At 38.5% G+C, this 20,089-nt stretch overlaps 1 protein-coding gene across 1 annotated transcript in view; it reads right to left on the bottom strand.

Moving 5' to 3' along the window:
- Positions 1-19,821, bottom strand: part of ATP11B (ATPase phospholipid transporting 11B (putative)) — an 82,551-nt gene extending 62,730 nt beyond the window's left edge. Inside the window, exons 1-11 of the mRNA XM_065411433.1 lie at positions 19,780-19,821; positions 18,377-18,493; positions 17,319-17,408; positions 15,868-15,948; positions 9,383-9,490; positions 9,049-9,177; positions 8,117-8,220; positions 6,646-6,693; positions 3,578-3,642; positions 2,016-2,097; positions 302-452 (exon numbers count right to left, since the gene is read on the bottom strand). Of these exons, the coding sequence (XP_065267505.1) occupies positions 302-452; positions 2,016-2,097; positions 3,578-3,642; positions 6,646-6,693; positions 8,117-8,220; positions 9,049-9,177; positions 9,383-9,490; positions 15,868-15,948; positions 17,319-17,408; positions 18,377-18,493; positions 19,780-19,821 (1,017 nt within the window). The remainder of the gene's footprint in view (positions 1-301; positions 453-2,015; positions 2,098-3,577; positions 3,643-6,645; positions 6,694-8,116; positions 8,221-9,048; positions 9,178-9,382; positions 9,491-15,867; positions 15,949-17,318; positions 17,409-18,376; positions 18,494-19,779) is intronic.
- Positions 19,822-20,089: the final 268 nt, after the last annotated feature.

Below are 20,089 nucleotides of genomic sequence, written 5' to 3'. Positions count from 1 at the left end.
CTCGGAGGGAAGGACCGGCTGCCGAAGTGCCGCCGAAGAAAGAAGCGGCGCGGTAGAGCAGCCGCCGAAGTGCCGCCGATCTCGGCTTTTTTTCCCCCCCCCCCTTTCTTCACCACTTGGGGCGGCAAAAAAGCTGGAACCGGCTCTGATTAAAGCAATACTGATTTCCAACTATATCTATGAAAGACTATGCAGCTGCCATGCCTAAATCCAGGAAGGGAAGTATCCTAAGGTTCAGACATACTATTAGTATCTATGGGTGTATTTACTCAATATGTAGTTTTACATAACCACATATTACCTTACTGCTGTTTCTTTCATGTTCAGTTTTCTGGTCATACCAAGGTTCATCCCATTTTTCTTCAGCTTGCCAGGCATATTTTAAGATTGTACTCAGGACTGCTTCAAAAAGGAGGATTATTAGATAGATAATCAAAAATGAGTTCATAGACCTAGAAGGAGGACACAAAAATACTATTTCAGTGTATTCTGTTTTGTTTTTTCCTTAATGTATGAAAGCAATGTTAAAATTTAACTATGACAAAATGTTTTGTTGGCAAATATTTTCAGTGCGTCTGTTTCAAACAACAGAAAAGTTTCTATGTGACAAATGGAAACAATGGCAAACAGGAATGGAATACTACATCTGACTAAAATGTATACTAAATTACAGTAGATTTCTGCAGTTATTGTAAATTGAAGGTTAGATTAAGGTGCAACACTATCAAAATCTGTCTCCTGTAACAGCTGCTGTTTGGAGTTTTGGGGATTAACTTTTATTATCCTTGTTCCGAGGACACCCTCTCTTCTGAATACCACTTCAGAATGTGAAGGAACTAAGGAAGACCAATACAGAGACCCAATCCAAGGCCGCTCCCTTTTCGCTACCTGAAAATGCAGTTCCATAGCTGGACAGTGACCACCTTTCAACCCTGTCAATACTCATTAAGGCCAGAGTTGATGTCAGTGCATGGGAAATGTTAAATGCGGGGATGGAAAGATACAGCAGCTTCTTGTGCATCCCACAGATTTGTTTGTGTCTGGCTACATTAGTATAATTAACTCTTTGGTTGTAAAAGAATGTCAGCGGGCCAGCCTGCACTTTGAACAACTTGCAAGACAAAAACATTAAATATTTTTTAAGAGACAAATTTGGTATAATGAGTTCTATTTGTAGACTTATGTCAAAACACTACATTTAACGGCCTTTTAGACTGGAAAGACAACAAGCCAAGAATTAAAAATAGAACTTGCAATCTGTATAAGGAGTTAATATCCCTCACAATGTTTCTGGGTAAATTATTTTTTCCAGAAATAAATTAAACAAAACATATTTTTTTCCATGGCAAACTGCATTTTCCAGTATCTTCAGATACTTAGTGCTCCTTTTCAGAATCTGTATCTTCTCTACTAATACTGCAGACCATGTAACAGGAACAAGCACCCACATGGAATAAGAAGGGGAGAAAATCAGGATTCAGGAGATAGAAATTAAGACTTTGACTGAGTTCATCCCACTACAAGGGCAGGATGCAACTTCCTAATAAAGGATGTGTCAAGAGAGTGACAAAGATTGGGACTACTGTAAAACACAGTCTCTGAACCTCTGGTGAAAGGAGCACTTCACATCTCTTGAATAATCTCCTCCTGACTACTCTGGAGTAGCATTCATGGCCTTAGGTAGTCGCTGCCTAAGGACTGCCAAACAGGGCCTTAGAGGAAAAACTGACTTATTTTTATTATTCTAATCCTTCCTTGTAAGAGAGAGCAATCAAACTAGTTTTGCATACTATTGCAAAATGAAGCTGTAAGTAATGAAGTGATGAAATTAGATAACCAGTATTAACAAATGAAATTTAAATTACAATTACACCAGCCAGCAGAAGACCTAGCATTTACAATAGCTCCCTTTGTCTATGTACTGACAAAAACATAAGCAATTAATTTTTTTAATTACTGCTGAAACACTGAGTTTAGATGCTACACATAAATAAGACAGTATAACACATACATACTTTTCTACTGCTGATCGTTTCTGAGATTTACTCTTGTAATTTAATGCCATCTTTGTCTCCATACCCGTATACACAGCAACACCTGAAAAAACAGAACCATACTTCAGTTTCTGTTCAGGTACAGCTTGGTATTTTCTACAAAAATTAGAAGGATTGCTTAGGGTTACCATTCGTCCGGATTCCCCCGGACATGTCCGGCTTTTTGAGCTAAAAATAGCGTCCGGGGGGAATTTGTAAATGTCCGGACTTCCCCCCCCCCCCCCGCAGAGCGCGTGCGGCTAACAGGGCAGCCGGCCGAATGGGGCTCCGACAGCCAGAGAGAGCCCCTCCTCCGCTTTCCCTGCAGCAGAGATCACTCCCTCTCTCCCTGCATTCGCAGATCGCCTCCAGCAGTCTGGAGCTCCCCCCCCCTGCTGCCCAGCGTGCCGGGACGAACGGCTCCGGCCGTTCCTGAGCAAGTTCACAGAGACGTTAGGTGAAGGCCAACAACAAGGGGGCCAGGGGGTCGGAGAAGGGGCAGGGAGGTTTTGGAGGGGGCAGTCAAGAGACGGGGGGGGGGTCGGGAGTTTGCGGGGGTGGATAAGGTTTTGGGCAGTCAGGGTACAGGTAGGGGGTAGGGTCCTGGGGGGGGGGGTCTTAGGAGGGGGCAGTTAGGGGACAAGGAACAGGGAGGGTTGGGAGTTCTGGGGGCGGGGCTGTCAGGGGGCAGGAGTGGGGAGAGGGATCAGCGCAGTCAGGGGACAGGGAGCAGAGGGGTTTAGATGGGTCGGGAGTTCTGGGAGGGGAGGCTGTTGGGGGGGGGGGGGGGGAGTGGTTGGATGGGGCGTGGGAGTCCCAGGGGTCTGTCTGGGGGTGGGGTGTGGATAAGGGTTGGGGCAGTCAGGGGACAAGAGGCAGGGAGGCTTAGGTAGGGGGTGGAGTCCTGGGGGGCAGTTAGGGGCAGGGGTCCCAGGAGGGGGCAGTCAGGGGACAAGGAGCGGGGGGAGGGTTGGGGGTTCTGAGGGGGGCGGGAAGTGGGAGGGGCAGGGCGGGGCTAGGGCAGGACGGGGGCAGGGCTCCTCCCGTCCTCTTTTTTGCTTGCTGAAATATGGTAACCCTAGGGTTGCTACTTGTAATGTGCACTCAGACACCATGGTGAGGCTAGTTAGACATTTCGGTGGCATTCTGTGATGATAAAGCAGAGTCTTGGAACTAATTTTAGCACTTGCTAATACTGCTCAATGTTAGATCTGTACTGTTCCCTGATACATAATTAAGGGTATAGAGGTCAGAATATAAATGCCCTAGAGTGGGTCTTAAACAGTGGAAACAGACAGCAGTGTCAGAGCCACCTAGCTAATGGATTCTTGTTACTCCATTATTAAACCCAAAGACAGAATCTGATATCCCACAGGGCTCTCTGGTCATAGTCTCCTCCCCTTCAGCCATAATCATACCCCATCTATAGGTAACCCCCAGTAGGATTGTTAAAATATCTTCAATATGAATGGGAAAATTAGGCCACAACTCATCAACATGTTTTAATAAGACACACTGTTAAAAACGTTTCGATGTCTACAAACCAAAAATTTCTTTTGCGTTTTTTAATCTTGCTCCTCGAAGTAAAAGACTTTCAGGCCCAAGAGGTCTAAAAAGAAATAGATACATTAGCTTTTTTTTTTTTTTTTTTTTTTAAAGCACAATATTTAAGAATGGCTATTTTTTAAATCTAGGACATCACCACATTTTGAATTCTAAGGGTCCCTTTAAATCAATTTGTATTAGCTGAAACTGGTGCTGTGGAAAGCACAGCTGTAGTTATCAGGAAGGTTAATTTAAGGTAAGAGAGATATGTATATGTTCCATCCCAGTGTTTGTACCATCTTTGGAAATTGTCAAAAATGTTAGCTTGAAGTCAAGCAAAAAAAGTAAAATTTTCTTATTTTGCCTGAAGTGGTTCCAATAGAAATTGAAATGGAAAAAAACTCCAGTGGAGGGGCAGACACCAGAATTAAAAACTAAACACTAAGATGTACAGCTTATTAACCTCCTGTACAGCTTAGTGTTGGTTTTTCACTCTTTCATAAGCAGTAGCAACAATAGCTCATGACTACCATTTACATAAACAAAGTGTCTTATCCTTCAAGTTCAGTTGAAAACATAACCCAGATTTAAAAAACTGTGTTCACAAAAGACAGACTTTTATGCTAGACTAACTATAGCTACACAAGCAATTGCCATAGTTGCATCTACAACCACAGTAACTGCATGTGCAAATTATGCACTTGAGTTTGTGACATTTGCTTTAAATTTTTTCCGTATAAAATCACTGTTAGAAAGAATTCAACCCAAACTTGAGTAAAAATTCTTATAATGTAAATATTTCTTAGTAGATTTGCAATGTTTTAATAAAAAAATAAAACAATGCAATATAGTACACTTGAAGTAGAGAAGATTTTAGGTATTCAGGTAAATTATGTTCTCCTAAGAAGCTGTACCCATATTGCTGGACTCAATTAGTTTTACAACCAATAAAACCAGTTGAACTGTGTATTCTGAGCTAGCTAAATCAGTGCAGTACAGGCTAAACTGGTTTATTTTTGATGATAAGGAGATATAAGCTCTGTCTACTGGTGGAGTTGTAAGTGTGTCTTCACACATGCTTTAAACTGGTTCTGCTATACTTTTCAACTGAATTAATTCTGAGATTAATCCTGGAGCTGAACATGAAAAGCTTGGCAATAATATATTTTGAAGAGCTGCAAATGTGGTAGCAACCTAAAGAAAACCTTTGGGAATGCCCAGTTTTTGTTGTTCAGGCATAGGCTTTGGGGCTGAAAGATCTGTCTTCTGTCTCCATACTTCATGCAAGACCTTGGAAAAGAGCTCAGGCAAATCATTTATTCACCCCTTATTCAATGTACTCATCTTTAAAACTGACACATTTACCAACCTCACAGCAGTATTGAGAGCATCAATTCATTCACATTTATAAAGATTTTTATATTTTCAGATAAAGGGCACTATATAAGTGCTGAACTATAAACTTGTTTCAGAGATTATTCAGTCAGTGGAAAACGGGCTTAAAAAAAAAAAAATCAGAACCAGTCCAAGAAGTTCATTCTTAACTGGTTCTGATTTTTTTTTAGCTCTTTTCCCACTTAACTGAATAATCTCTTTAACAAGTTTATAATTGAGCACTTATATAGTGTCTTCTATCTGAAGATATAAAAATTTATATAAAATGTTAATTAATTAAGCTCCCAATTTGGCTGTGAGCTCAGTAAATATGCCAATTTTAAAGATGAGTAAATTGAAGTACAGCGTGAATAAATGATTTGCCCAAAGTCTTGTATGAAGTGTGGGGACAGAAGATAGGCCCTAGAGATGAAAGCTTTATGCCTGAACAACGAAAACAATTAAGGGTACGTCTATACTTACCCGCTGGTTCGGCGGCAAGCAATCGATCTTCTGGGATCGATTTATCGCGTCTTGTCTAGACGCGATAAATCGATCCCGGAAGTGCTCACCGTCGACGCCGGTAATCCTGCTCCGCGAGAGGAGTAGGCCGAGTCGACGGGGGAGCCTGCCTGCCGCATGTGGACCCGCGGTAAGTACCTTTAAGTTCGAACTAAGATACTTCGACTTCAGCTACGTTATTCACGTAGCTGAAGTTGCGTATCTTAGTTCGAACTGGGGGCTTAGTGTGGACCAGCCCTAAGAATGAACTTCTTGGGCATTAAAATAACAAACAAGTCATAGGAAGGAACTGGTTTGTTAATGAATACATCTATTATGTACAAAAGCACATTTTAAAAGACAGAGAGGACTAACTTTTCAAGATGTCTCAACACCCACCAGCTCTACTGGCAATCTGGGTGCTAAGCACTCTTGAAACTCTGGGCACTTCTTTTAGGTGCCTATATGGGAGCTAATATCAGTTGAAAATCTGTTCTTAAATCTCTGAACTTCTTTACTGCTTGACCCTTTTGATAATTTTTGCTGCATTTTAAATGGATATTCCATTTATTTCAATGGAACAGGAAAATCTATTACACCAGGCATGTTCACTACAACAGGTGATGTGCATTTACTGCAATACATGGGATTATATGCTCTGCAACATTTAAGTAGTTAAATACCTAGTGAAAGTGCACATTTATTAAACGTGTTTAAAAAAACCAAAGCCCCATCAGGGTAATAAGCCTGTATTTCCCACTGATTTCAACAGGAGCTGCGATTGCTCAGGGCCTCTGATAATCAAGCTATGGGTATCTATTGCATTACGAGATACAGAATTGTAAATTACAACACTTCTCACAAATTTGACATGCTAACTTCATACTCACATTTTAGAAACATTCAAATGCCAACTTTACAAAAAGCAAGTTAATTCAAGTGGTGAAGCTAACACATAAAATTACCATAAACTAATCTTTGGAAAACACAAGTAAATTGAGGTTTAAATATTTCAACTGTCTAATCTAGTTTTACTTGACTCAACCTTAACTATGGAGTTGAACTAGTATCTGGATAATAAACTATTACCCTTTTCCATTCCATGATAATTCTCTTTTATAACAGTCATGTTCAATCACCATAACTTAGCTTTTAAGTTTTACTAAGTGAGCTTTACAAACATTTTACTTACCGTACAATTTCCTCAATTTGATGACTTATAGTTATTCTTCCAACAAATCTATGAAAAAAGGTCACATGTCAGAATGTTAGTGTACAAACTCCAATATTAAAAAAAAAATCTTTATTTCATTTATGCAAGGAAAGCATGACATAAATGTGGTATGTGCCAGATGGAATATCCCATCCTTGATTTACAGTCTGTTTTATTAATGGGCAATACATTAACCTTGGTGATAATTTTGAGGTATGTTTCAAGAAGTCATCAACAAGAGCTCAGAAACCATCCCCCCCTTCAAGAAAATGAGTGATTTTAGAAATAACCCATACAACTCAATTTATGAAATCAGGTAACAAGTAAATTTTGAAAAAAAATCCAGAGCGATTACATGTTCCAATCAAGAAACAGAATTCCAAAAAAAAGGTTGAAGTTACCAGTACATTTTCCCATCTGAAATGAATACTAATTTACATCTAACAAAGCAGATGAATAAACCATACTTTCAACTTCTTAGGCGTCTGAAATGTCAAATATATTTTGTATGCCTTATAGCACCCTGATTTGAAATGACTGTAAAAGTTCACTATCATTGGTTTAGTACCTCCTTACTGACATCACTAATTCTATGACCTTTACAATCCACTTAAGAGATTCAGTGTTCAATAATTAGTTAAGCAAATATACATTATGTTATGAATCTGAAATTCCACAAGGAACCAAATACTCAGTTAAAATAAGCTACTCTCCATATAGTATAATTACTAAAACTAATGTACATGAAAGTTATCAGCTTCTATTAAAGCTAGTCATGAATAAAAAATTAATGCAATGTTAATATTATGCTATGAGTCAGAAATATTTACAGGGCCATAGACCTACAGAACATACATTTGTTATGAAAACACCCTTTTAAAAAGTTTATCCCATTGCTTGCTGACTGTAGCTTTTAAATGAGACATGTTGGCGAGTTAATGATTTACTAAACTAATCTTTTGCTGCTGGGAAACATAGTTCAAATCCTGCTTAGGCTGTAAATTAAAGTGAATTTTGGGGTATATGTTCTTAGTGGAAAATTAACACAAATCACACAATTTGAGACACTTTAAATTTAGAACAAAAGAAAGGGGTGTTAAATATTCAGGACTGAAGTGTTTTGGCAGAACCATATACAGCTCGTCTTTTTCCACAATTCCTGCTCAAGCACCATTACTTTTAAAATTTGTGAACAAATTTACTGCTTATCTAGCGATGCAGAACCATGCTGGTGTTAAAATGTAAACAATAAAAATCAGAAGGCTCTTTCTCTTTTTGTAGCTTTAAGCATCATAGGGATTTACATACAAATTCCTAAATTTGTTTAATAAAACCTGAAATGTACAATACATGTGGAGAAACTTTCCTCTCAGCAAGATCCATATCATTAACAACCATCAGAAATTTTGCTTTTAAATCAACTTTGAAATTATGAAGAATAAAATGACACCTGTATAGGTCTGCTTCTGGCTGTTGACATTCTACAACAGCTACGAGTGTGTCCAGGTTGGCAACTGACTGTAATACTGCTGTTTCTGGGACTGCAACATGAGTCTGAAAAACACACATCTCTATATATGAGAATTTCTCAATGATACAGAACAGTATTAGTTTGCTGGCGTTTCGTTGGTCAAGTAAAGCCTCTGGAACCCCGAAAAGGGTCATGGATTTTGTATATGAAAGCATCACATCTTGTATACTGACAGATGTTTCACCACTGTGACATTGCAAACTGCCATTTAAAGTACTGCAATAGTGTTCCTTAAAAGTGATTAACTTGGCCAGAGAAAACCCACATTAATTACCATTTTATAACATTTCTTACATTAGCAGATCAAGCAAGATTCTTGGTCCTATTAATATACTGCAGCTCAAACTGAAGAAAAATAAACAGGGATACTACAGTTCTGATATATTAAGACATACCTATTAACTAAAGGTCAGATTCTGCTACTCTTACTCTCATTGAGTAGTACATCTTACTTCAAAAGCCCATTGATTTCAAGGGGCTTGGGTACTACTCAGTTTGAGTAAGGGTGGCAGAATAAGATCTTATGTGTAGCACAACAAGGTAAAACAGCAGATTATGATGTATTGTGATTTTTAAAATAGCCTTGCTATGTGCTCAAATAAGTAAAAATAAAAAATTAGCTATATTTCGATAAGTACAGAGCCTAGACACTCTCTCTTTACTTTTAGTAAAGCTGCTAGCACATTGTGGAAGCTACAAGAAATTTTTAATAAAAGTAAAATTAGACACACAAAAACCTCCCATTTGAGTCATTAACAGAGAAATTTAAGGAAGCAAAGGCTGAAAGTTGATTTGACTTATTTCTATGTTGCATTTCATACTAGAAAACTGCATATGTTTAGACTACCAACCTTAAGATTAGTTTCTCCATCCAAGCTAGCAGTAGTAACATGACACGAACCATCCACTCTATCGGAGGACAGAAGTACAAGGTCAACAGGGAAAGTCTCATCTTTGGCTACTCTGACAATATCACCCACCTGAAAAGATAAACATAAATGAGAGTATGCTTTTGAAAAAGAATAGATTAAGAATTAATTTTAACAGTTACTCAGAATTATAATGCAATAGGCCTACATAAAATTGCAATGCAGCAAATGAGCATTTTGCTTAAATGAACTAATTGGCATAACTATAGTTCTAAAAAAGAAATACATTGTTTTCTGCTAGTTATTAGACACATACCCTAATGTTTTTTGATCTAGTTTTTACAAGGCCACCACTTCGAACAACATAAACTGGAGCTCCATTTACTTCATTGTCTGCTTTATGTCGTAACCAGTCTTCATAACCCTGCAGAAATACAAGATTGAATGTTATATTTTAAACTAGAAACCTAACAGCTATATACTTTTCTAAGAGTAACAAAGTAGTGTGAGGCACCATAGCTTTGCAAACAACCAGCTGTTTGACCTTGAGCATGTCACTAGACCTCTGTTCTATTCAGGTTCTACTGCACCCATCACTGTGCAGTCGTAATGTAGAATTACGGAATCTGTTATTCCTATTTTAAAACAAAAATATCTGAGGTGAAGGTTCCTGAAGAAGAGTTAATACAACTGCTCATGCAACCTGAGAGCCTCACAATGTCTAAGTGGATTAAGGCAACTGAGTAGGGAATACAGCCAATCATTCCCACAGTCTCATTTACTGATTTATTAAAATAACTCCCTTTTCTGTTAAACTATGCAATTCCCAAAGAGCTTGCTCTAGTGTCTTTCTAAGCAACAGCCGAGGCACCTGTTCTTGCAAAGGGATTTTAACTTGTACCGTGTGGAGTTGACATTCATGTTTTGTTGAGCAAGTGGAGATGACAGTGTATGTGAGAAAAATAGTCAGGTACAAAGTTTTAATTCATCCAGACTGTGCCAGGGCAACGATTTAGACTGACTAATCAACCTGAATTTTAATAGAGAAGACAAACTAACTTTTTTCCTCCAGATATCCAAAAATCAAAGGAGGGTACATGTCCTGTTTATATTTTCTTTGTGCATTAGTTAATATATTGCTTGTTTACTTGTACACCTCCCAATAAATTTGTGGTCAGACAGTAATAGGTATATCCTGGAAGATACTATTGATATGCAGAAGGCAATGGATCGGCCAGCATACGTATGAATTCAATGACTATCTGTATTCCTGAAACGAAGGTTAATGTTAATATTATTTGTGTTATTGTCGTGCCTAGGAGTCCCAGTCATGCACCAGGACCCCATTGTGCTAGGTGTGCTCAAACACAGAACAAAAAGACAGTCCATGCCCCAAGAAGCTTAAAATCTAAGTATATAACAGGGAAGTTCTTGAGCCAGTAATTTTTAACAGCAATGTATTTTGCTGTTTCCTGACTAACTCTGGCTATGATTCACTGTTAAATATTTTTTCTATCAATGTTTCATTCACAAGTGTGTGTGTATTGTACTCTCAATTCAAAGTTACAAAAGTAGGCCTGGTGGGCGAGTAAGCAAGCTCACAGCTGTGCATAAAATTCAGATGTGAAAATTTTAAAAAGTTTGACTTGATAAAAAGCAAAGCCTGCAGCAGAGTTAGATTTACCATTTCTATATAAAAAAAACTGAAGGCTACTCAAAGTACTAAAAGTGTGTTCATCAACTACCTCTAAGGATTACAGCAAAAGATCAGTTTTCTGTGAAGATCTAGGGGACTTTTGATAACATACTAAATTCAGTGAGACAAATATTCAAGGGCATGTTCATTTAATGTGGAAAAGTCACTTTCCACTGATGCTTGAGAAACAGATTCATTACCTTACTTTGCCTCAAATGGACAAAACAGCCAACCAACTCTAAAGTGCTACCTCCAATATCTTTATAAATGTATACCACATCTTATACACCATCATGTATTCTATACTTGTCATATGCAATATTATAGAAATCTATTTTAGGGATGTTTTAGAGGATTTTTTAGACATCTTATTGGGTGTATTTTCATCTCTCTCTCCATCTGCAAAGCTGGGGACATTAGTTACCATGAATTCAACTGTACAGAGGTCAGAAGCAGCCATAAAAAACCTGGAAAGCGATCTGAATTGCTTTTCCATCCATAAAAATGTGACAAAGCAGTCTGCTTTCTTGGAACCTTGCAAGCCTAGAAGTGAGTACTGGGTCTCACTGAAATGCTGGGAATATCACCACCCTAATGAGATTGTTTCTGACCTTGGAATGCCGCAAGATATTGGACCTGAATGTTTTTATATTCACGTATAGAAAAGTTGTTACTGATACAAAACTAAATCTTGCTTGTCCTGAACCTTGGACTAGGGTTAATTTGAGGGGATTGACAGAGGAAATATTTCTGTGGAAAGTTTATTGAGGCAGTCAAAGGGGTATGATAGGTTTATCATCTATCAACTGGTTCTTAATTTATAAAATTGATATCACTTCCATACATGGTGTTTATTATATATAAAATAGAAGCATTTTGCCCAATTATACTCTTAATTCAGCCACTGCATGAGTTTTTTTTTTTCTTTTGGGTTCAAGTGTCCTGGATACAGAACACTTTATTTAAAAAATGACCTGATATTGGACGATCCCACACATGACTAATGAATGGAGAAAAAAATCCAAAGTACCGTATTCTGTGTTTCCAAGTTTATAGTGTTATATTGCAAATACTCCTCTAATACTCAGAAGAGTAACCCAATTCTTTGAGGGTGTGGAACAATGAAGAAGAAAGAAGGGAAGACTTATTTGGGTCATGTAAATCCCAGTGCCATTACAATTCTCTTGTTTCTGAGCAACACAACTGCTAAAAAGAATACACACTAGGAACTAGGGCTGTCAAGTGAATAAAAAAAATGTATCGTGATTAATCGGGCAATTAAAAAATTTAATCGCAATTAACTGTGCTGTTAAACAATAATAGAATACCATTTATTTAAATATTTTTAGATGTTTTCTACATTTTCAAATATATTGATTTCAATTGCAATACAGAATACAAAGTGTACAGTGCTCACTTTATTTTTGATTACAAATATTTGCACTGTAAAAAACAAAAAATAGTATTTTTTAATTCACCTAATACAAGTAATGATGTACAGTCTCTTTATCATGAAAGTTGAAATTACAAGTGTAGAATTATGTACAAAAATAACTGCATTCAAAAATAAAACAAATGTAAAACTTTAGAGCCTACAAGTCCACTCAGTCCTACTTCTTGTTCAGCCAATCACTCAGACAAACAAGTTTACATTTGCTTGAAATAATGCTGCCCGCTTCTTGTTTACAATGTCACCTGAAAGTGAGAACAGGCGTTCACATGGCATTGTTGTAGCCAGCATCGCAAGGTATTTAGTGCATCTGGCACGTTAAGATTCATATGTCCCTTCATGCTTCAACCACCATTCCAGAGGACATGCGTCCATACTGATGACGGGTTCTGCTCGATAGCGATCCAAAACAGTGCGGACCAACGTATGTTCATTTTCATCATCTGAGTCAGATGCCACCAGCAGAAGGTGGATTTTCTTTTTTGGTGGTTCGGGTTCTGTAGTTTCCGCATTGGAGTATTGCTCTTTTAAGACTTCTGAAAACATGCTCCACACCTCATCCGTCTCAGATTTCGGAAGGCACTTCAGATTCTTAAACCTTGGGTCAAGTGCTGTAGCTATCTTTAGAAATTTCACACTGGTACCTTCTTTGCGTTTTGTCAAATCTGCGGTGAAGGTGTTCTTAAAAACGAACAACCTGTGCTAGGTCATCATCCAAGACTGCTATAACATGAAATATATGGCAGAATGCGGGTAAAACAGAGCAGAAGACATACAATTCTCCCCCAAGGAGTTGAGTCACAAATTTAATTAACGCTTTTTTTTTTTAAACGAGCATCATCAGCATGGAAGCATGGCCTCTGGAATGGTGGTTGAAGCATGAAAGGGCACACAAATGTTTTGCATACCTGGCACATAAATACCTTGCAATGCCGACTACAAAAGTGCCATGCAAACGCCTGTTCTCACTTTCAAGTGACATTGTAAATAAGAAGAGGGCAGCATTATCTCCCGTAAATGTAAACAAACTTGTTTGTCTTAGCAATTAGCTGAACAAGAAAAAGGCTGAGTAGACTTGTAGGCTCTGACGTTTTACATTGTTTTGGTTTTGAGTGCAGTTATGTAACAAATTTTTTTTTTACATTTGTAAGTTGCACTTTCATGATAAAGAGCTTGCTCTACAGTACTTCACCATAGCATGCTGGTGATGCCTCACACACTATGGAATCCTGCTAAAGACTGGAGATAGCCTATAGTGGTCACATAAAACTTACTGGATTTAAAATATCATACCATCTTGCAGGATTTTAATACCCTAATTTTAAGAGGCACTATTTCTCTTCCCCCTACTACCTCCACTGCAACGTTGCTATAGAACAGCTCCAGTCTAACAGAGTTACGGAGTTCTGTGACGTTTGTCTTGAAACTGGTGCAGTGAAGGCAGGGGAGTCACACAAACAGAAAAAGATCACTTCAGTAATTTGTATCCTGAATGACCTTCTTACCCTGGCCATTTGGGGAATTCTGCATATTATCTAGACCATCCCTGACAGGTGTTTATCTAACCTAAAAATCTCCAATGATGGAGATTCCACAACCTCCCTAGGCAATTTATTCTAGTGCTTAACCATCCTGACAGTTAGGAAGTTTTTTCTAATGTCCAACCTAAACCTCCCTTGCTGCAATTTAAGCCCATTGCTTCTTGTCCTAGCCTCAGAGTTAAGAACAATTTTTCTTCCTCCTCCTTGTACCAACCTTTTACATACTTGAAAATTGTTATGTCCCCTCTCAGTCTTCTCTTTTCCAAACTAAACAAACCCAATTTTTTCAGTCTTCCCTCATAGGTCATGTTTTCTAGATCTTTAATCATTTTTGTTGCTTTTCTCTGGACTCTCTCCAATTTGTCCACACCCTTCCTGAAATGTGGCGCCCAGAACTGGACACAATACTCCAGTTGAGGCCTAATCAGAGCGGATGAATTACTTCTCATGTCTTGCTTACAACATTCCTGCTAATGCATTCCAGAATTATGTTTGCTTTTTTTACAACAGCGTTACACTGTTGACTCATATTTAGCTTGTAGTCCACTATGACCACCAGATCCCTTTCCACAGTACTCCTTCCTAGGCAGTCATTTCCCAATTTCTGTGTGTACAACTGATTGTTCCTTCCTAAATGGAGTATTTGCATTTATTCTTATTGAATTTCATCCTATTTACTTCAGACCATTTCTCCAGTTTGTCTAGATCATTTTGAATTTTAATCCTATCCTCTAAAGCACTTGCAACCTCTCCCAGCTTGGTATCGTCAGCAAACTTTATAAGTGTACTCTCTATATGCCATTATCTAAATCACTGATGAAGATATTGAACAGAACCAGACCCAGAACTGATCCCTGCAGGACCCCACTCGTTATGCTCTTCCAGCATGACTCTGAACCACTAACTATTCTCTGGGACCAGTTTTCCAACCAGTTTTGCACCCACCTTATAGTAGCTCCATCTAGGTTGCATTTCCCTAGTTTATTTATGAGAAGGTCATGTGGGACAGTATGAAAAGCTTTACTAAAATCAAGATATACCATGTCTACTGCTTCCCCCCTATCCACAAGGCTTGTTACCCTGTCAAAGAAAGCTATCAGGTTGGTTTGATACGATTTGTTTTTGACAAATCCATGCTGACTGTTGCTTATCACCTTATTATCTTCTAGATGTTTGCAAATTGATTGCTTAATTATATGCTTCATTATCTTTCTGGGTACAGAAGTTAAACTGACTGGTCTGTAATTCCCCGGGTTGTCCTTATTTCCCTTTTTATAGATGGGCACTATATTTGCCCTTTTCCAGTCTTCTGGAATCTCTCCCATATTCCATGACTTCTCAAAGATAATCACTAATGGCTCAGATATCTCTTAGGATTAACTAAAATTCAACAACCCATTTTGCAGGTAACCATTAAGCCTTGCCAAAAGCCCTACCAGCATTAATGTACTTCAGGGATAGTGAAATATAGTCAGATCTCTTTGTTTAGGTTACAAACATTATTTTTGTAAGGTTAGGATCTTAATTGAATTTCTGCTTCTAATCAATATGCAGCTGTAAAGTGGTTACCTCCATTCATCTGACAGCTGTGTGAATGCCTATATTTCTGCCCCAGGGGAGGACTTAAGCCTTTCCTGCCTAGGGCACCATTCTATACTGGAAAGAAAAGCTCTCCCCCCCAATCTTGGGGCTGTCTTAACCGCTGCCAAACATCGTGGAGGTACTTTTAATGCATCATCCACCCCAAGTCTCTTTCCTGATCTGTATTATGTACGAGGATTCCTTTATAATGTGTACTGAGGTGTGCCAAGCGAATAAGTGAGAGGCGTTAGGAAATGGTCTTATAACAACTGACATACAAAACCTAGACAAAAATGCCTTTTGACAGTCATTCCTGTGCATTTAAGGGTGTTACAATGAGTCATTGTGCACCTGACAGCTAAGCAGAGCTCCCCAGTTTAAGCTTCTGGTGGGCAACATTTTAAACACATTTACTGATTTCTTTCTAGAAACTTTGTGTGCACTTTACTGCTTAGAATGTCTAACAAATCCTGACTACATCATTTAAAGAAAATGTTTAAAAAGGAATCATGCTATTTAGGCTAATTTCATACCTGTTTTATGGCTGTTACAGTTATGACAAAGAATAATGGCAATCCGCTTGTAATAGGACTGGTAGGTGTATCTATCATAAGCTATAGGAAAAGAGAATGAGAATAATGTTAGTACCAGATTATTCTTAAAAATCTTATAAAACCAAAGGCAATAACATTTTACACCACATGAGCAAAATTGTCTAAGTCAGTGAGGATCTTTATTACATATTCTATAGTCATTCTAGGTGCAAAACTCCCCTTGATGTCAGAAGTTCTCCTTAAAGGTCGCATCCAGTGCGGACAGAAAATCCATGGTGAGGATCACAGAAGCGAATTTCTCTTGCAGTTGGTAGTGTGCATCACATATTTTGATTTTAAGATTCTTAACCAATGAAAACAAGATTTTTTTCTCCTACCAGGTTGAGTTAAGAAATATATTATATGAAACTGCTTTTTTACACCATACAAAGAACTAGCTTACAACAATATAAAGTAGGATAAAAGACATCTTAAATTCAAACTGAAAACTGAAAGCACAAATTTCCTAGGGCTTTATCTCTGGCACATAAATTAAACAATCCCCTTGCTCACAGTACTGCTTTCTGTCTTCCACAAGAGAATCTTGCAGATTTTACAATTTATGCTAGCACTGTTGTGGTGCCAACTTCAGTGCAAACACTAAAAATCTGTGCATGGGCCTGCATGGGTTTTTTTCTACTGCAGGAACAGTGCTACTTTACAGGATAAACTAACTGTATTAAAGGGCTGCAGAGAAAGGATACAGAGGCAAACAGTTATTCAAAACATTAATATTAATTTAATAAAGTTATTAGGTTTACCTGAAATTTAACTCATTGCCTTGGGAAGCACTACCAAATAAATCTTGCATAGAGTTTTAAAAAGTTAAAGGTTAGAGAAAATAGCTTGGGCCACAGCAGGGCCTGTTCATGATCTTTTTACTCTCAAATTTACCAGAGTTTTAAAAAATATGGCAAATTCAAGTCTGAGCTAGATAACTTGTGTACTGCTATTATACAGCCAGACAGGATTTCAGCCTGGAAACATAATTTATACCAAGAAGAATACTATAACAGACAAAGGTTGGGCAGTACTAAGTGGACCATGAACAGTAGTAAATAAAAATCTACTTTGATAAAGTAGATAGGAAAAGAAATGCTGCTCTCAAGTTAAGGAGATGTAAAATTCACAAAAACTGTAAATACTCAAAATAATATTTCAAATTTGAGCCTAAATTCAGTGCAGTCCCTTTAAGTAGTTAAGCCTCCAACACCCTTGTGAAGTAGTTATTGTGCCTTTAAAAAAAAAAAAAAATAGATGAAAAAACTAAGTGATTTGCCCAAGGCAGAGAATGAGTAGCAGAGCTGAGAATATAACCCAGAAAATCCTTGTTTCCAGCTCTATATTCAGACTATGGAGTCTCATGAAATTATGAGTTTTATTCAACTTACCTGAACCAAAAATATAATAAGAAAATAAAAATTGGCTATTCTTCTGAACTGCTCAAATAAATTTTTCGGAATAAAATTCCACACCGTATACTGTAAAGAAAAGAGAAGTGTGGTTATATAACATGACATTGCATAAATTTTCCATCAAAAACGTCCCGATCTCCTCCCAGTCTCTCCCCAACAAATCCCTCAAAACCTTCTAATTCTCCTCTTGTCTCTCTCTCTCTCCCTCCCTCCCCAAAGTGGTGTACACTCTTCTCTGTCTTTGGGGTGAGGCAGAGCCAAGGCTTGTCCCTTCTTGTGGGCAAGCCAGGAGCTGGGAGAAACCCAGGCCTGGAGGTAGCTGTGCTGCTGTGGCAGTGCCAGCTGAAGACACCTTTCTATCTATCAGTGCATGCGTGTTGGTGGGTGGGAGGGAGCGAGCGGTGTCAGAGTGGTTCCCCTGGGGACTGCTTTCCTCCTGAGCCAATCAGCTGGTTGCGAGCTGGCTATTGGGAAGGGGGAAAGATTTACTGCGGCTGCTGCTGCAGCAGACATTGCTATCTGCTGCCTTCTGTCCTTACCCTTCAGCCAACTAAGATATTTACCCTGACCAAATTATGTCCATGCACCCCACCAACGGCCAGACTGTGCACCAGGAAGGAAACTCTGTGTGCAGCTCAGTGTTCTCTACACTAACATGCTCTTTTTCACATAACAGGCTTGAGACTTGGCAATTTGAGAGATGCCCTCTCTAAGTACAGATGTAAATATCTGGGAGGTGATTCAGGGAATTGCCAGTGGATCTCATGGATCAAGACCCATCTCTTTTCTGAGGAATTTTACCCGAGAGGGTTGGTCAGTGTGCAATTAGGTTTTTGTATTTTGCAGGGCAGGGTGATGGGAGCAGAGAGGAGGAGGAGAAGGGGCCTCACTTTTTAAACTTTGGTTTTGAAGTCATTTGCTGTTTTAAATGACGTGAAAACACATCACACCACCAGATGCACAGATACTCCATAACATCCTAAGTGATGTTTACTCTTTATCAAATATTTTTGACAAAGTACATGGATCCTTACCTTAGATGATATGATTCTGTTGTCTGCAAATTTCTGAGGAACATAATGGCCATTCTGGGGGAAACGATTTGCTATGTAAATAGTTCGTGTATCACTTTGATGTGGTGGGTCAAAACCCTGAAAGGCAAAAGCAAAAATCAGTTGATCAACAGGCAGGACAGTTTACATCAAAACTATAGTTTTAGACCACACATGGCACACAAAATTCTGCTAATCTTTAAACTGAAATTGGGATCCAAATTTTAACAAGAGTCTTAGAATAGCAGATTATGAATTGGACACAAAGATGAACATATCTGGACCAGAAAGGATTTTTTTTTTTTTTTGCTGTTAGGAGGCTTGCTTTTTAATGTCATTTAAACACATTTTTGATTAATTTGTGTGGTTTTTTTTAAACTTGTGTGTTTGATTAATTTTTGTGTTTAAAATTTTTTTGACATGATCAACTGAAAACAAGCCTAAATTTATGTGGAGTGTGTTCATTCCTTATGGGACATACGTCACAAAAAACCTTAAGAATCAGAAGAAAGAGCACATGCAGGCTATGCAAAATGAGGATAAAAGTTACTGTCTCACAGTAAAACCAGAAAAAAAGAAAACAGGGAAATGGCAGTTTGGCTAAGGGAGGGTATGAGTAAGGCGGAGAGAAGCAAAAATGGAAACCAAAATACAGGCAGAAATTAAAGATAGTCATAGCTGTACTTTTAAAAGCCAAACTAATGTTGATCATAATTGAATCATATAAGACAGTTTAAATAAACAGAAGAGAGTTACACTAACATAATGCTACGATTCAAGTTTGAAAAAATAATCCGACCAGTGCAAAAATCAAGAAACTGACTGAACAACATTATTTTCCCTCTTTCCCAAATAAGTAAATGATTTCCTGCCTCAAAGAACATAAAAGCCTTGCTTACATTCCGAGACTTTATTTTCTAAAATTTCCTACTGTTACCACCAATTCAGGTCCACCAATGATAACAGTGGGAGCACTGTGTTTTGTAGACTTGCTGAGCAGGGTTAAACAAATCTTAGAAGTGAAAATTAATCTCATAGTGCTGCCTCTTCTGCAAAGCCTCTTCAAAGAGCAGATACTCCACCTGGGAGCTTTATCCTACTTCTGGTGCTGCTGTAGCCTACACTGGCAGCTGCTCTGGAATTAGAGCCAGCAAAGCCACATCAATATCTGTTGCTGCCCTCGTTTTGGTAGTAGGTCAGGAAGACCCACTATCAAAAAAGTGGGTAAAAGTGTGTGGAGCGGGACAGGACAGCAATGCCGGAGTGCGATGGCTGCTCCAACAGCTGAGGGGGGACAAGTAGCAGGAGTCTGCTACAAGACTGCTCTTGGCCATCTGAAATATTGTAGGAGACCCAGTCTGTCCCTGCATGCCACAACCATTTACCTCCTTGCAGGGATTAAGCTTGCTTTTCACCTGCTCTGCCATTTTTGCCTGTTCTCACAAGGAACTAGGGGAAGGGAAACAGCAAGCATTATGCGTCAATGAAGTTATGTATGCTCTCAAATTTGGTGGCCAAATCCTACAATTTGAAAGGAGACCAAATTATTTTGGGGACATAACCTGACCAAAATTGCAAGGCGGGGATGGAGGTGGGAGGGGACGCACAGCGGCACAGGTGCCATTTGTGACACTGAGGGTCAGACAATTCTGGTCAATTTTCTAGAGGGTTGGTCGTTACTCCCAAGCTCAACAA

The sequence above is a fragment of the Emys orbicularis genome, chromosome 9, assembly GCF_028017835.1.
Source record: "Emys orbicularis isolate rEmyOrb1 chromosome 9, rEmyOrb1.hap1, whole genome shotgun sequence".
Taxonomy (NCBI): domain Eukaryota; kingdom Metazoa; phylum Chordata; order Testudines; family Emydidae; genus Emys; species Emys orbicularis.
The sequence above is the reverse complement of the archived record's forward strand: the minus strand, read 5'-3'. Positions and strand labels throughout refer to the sequence as shown.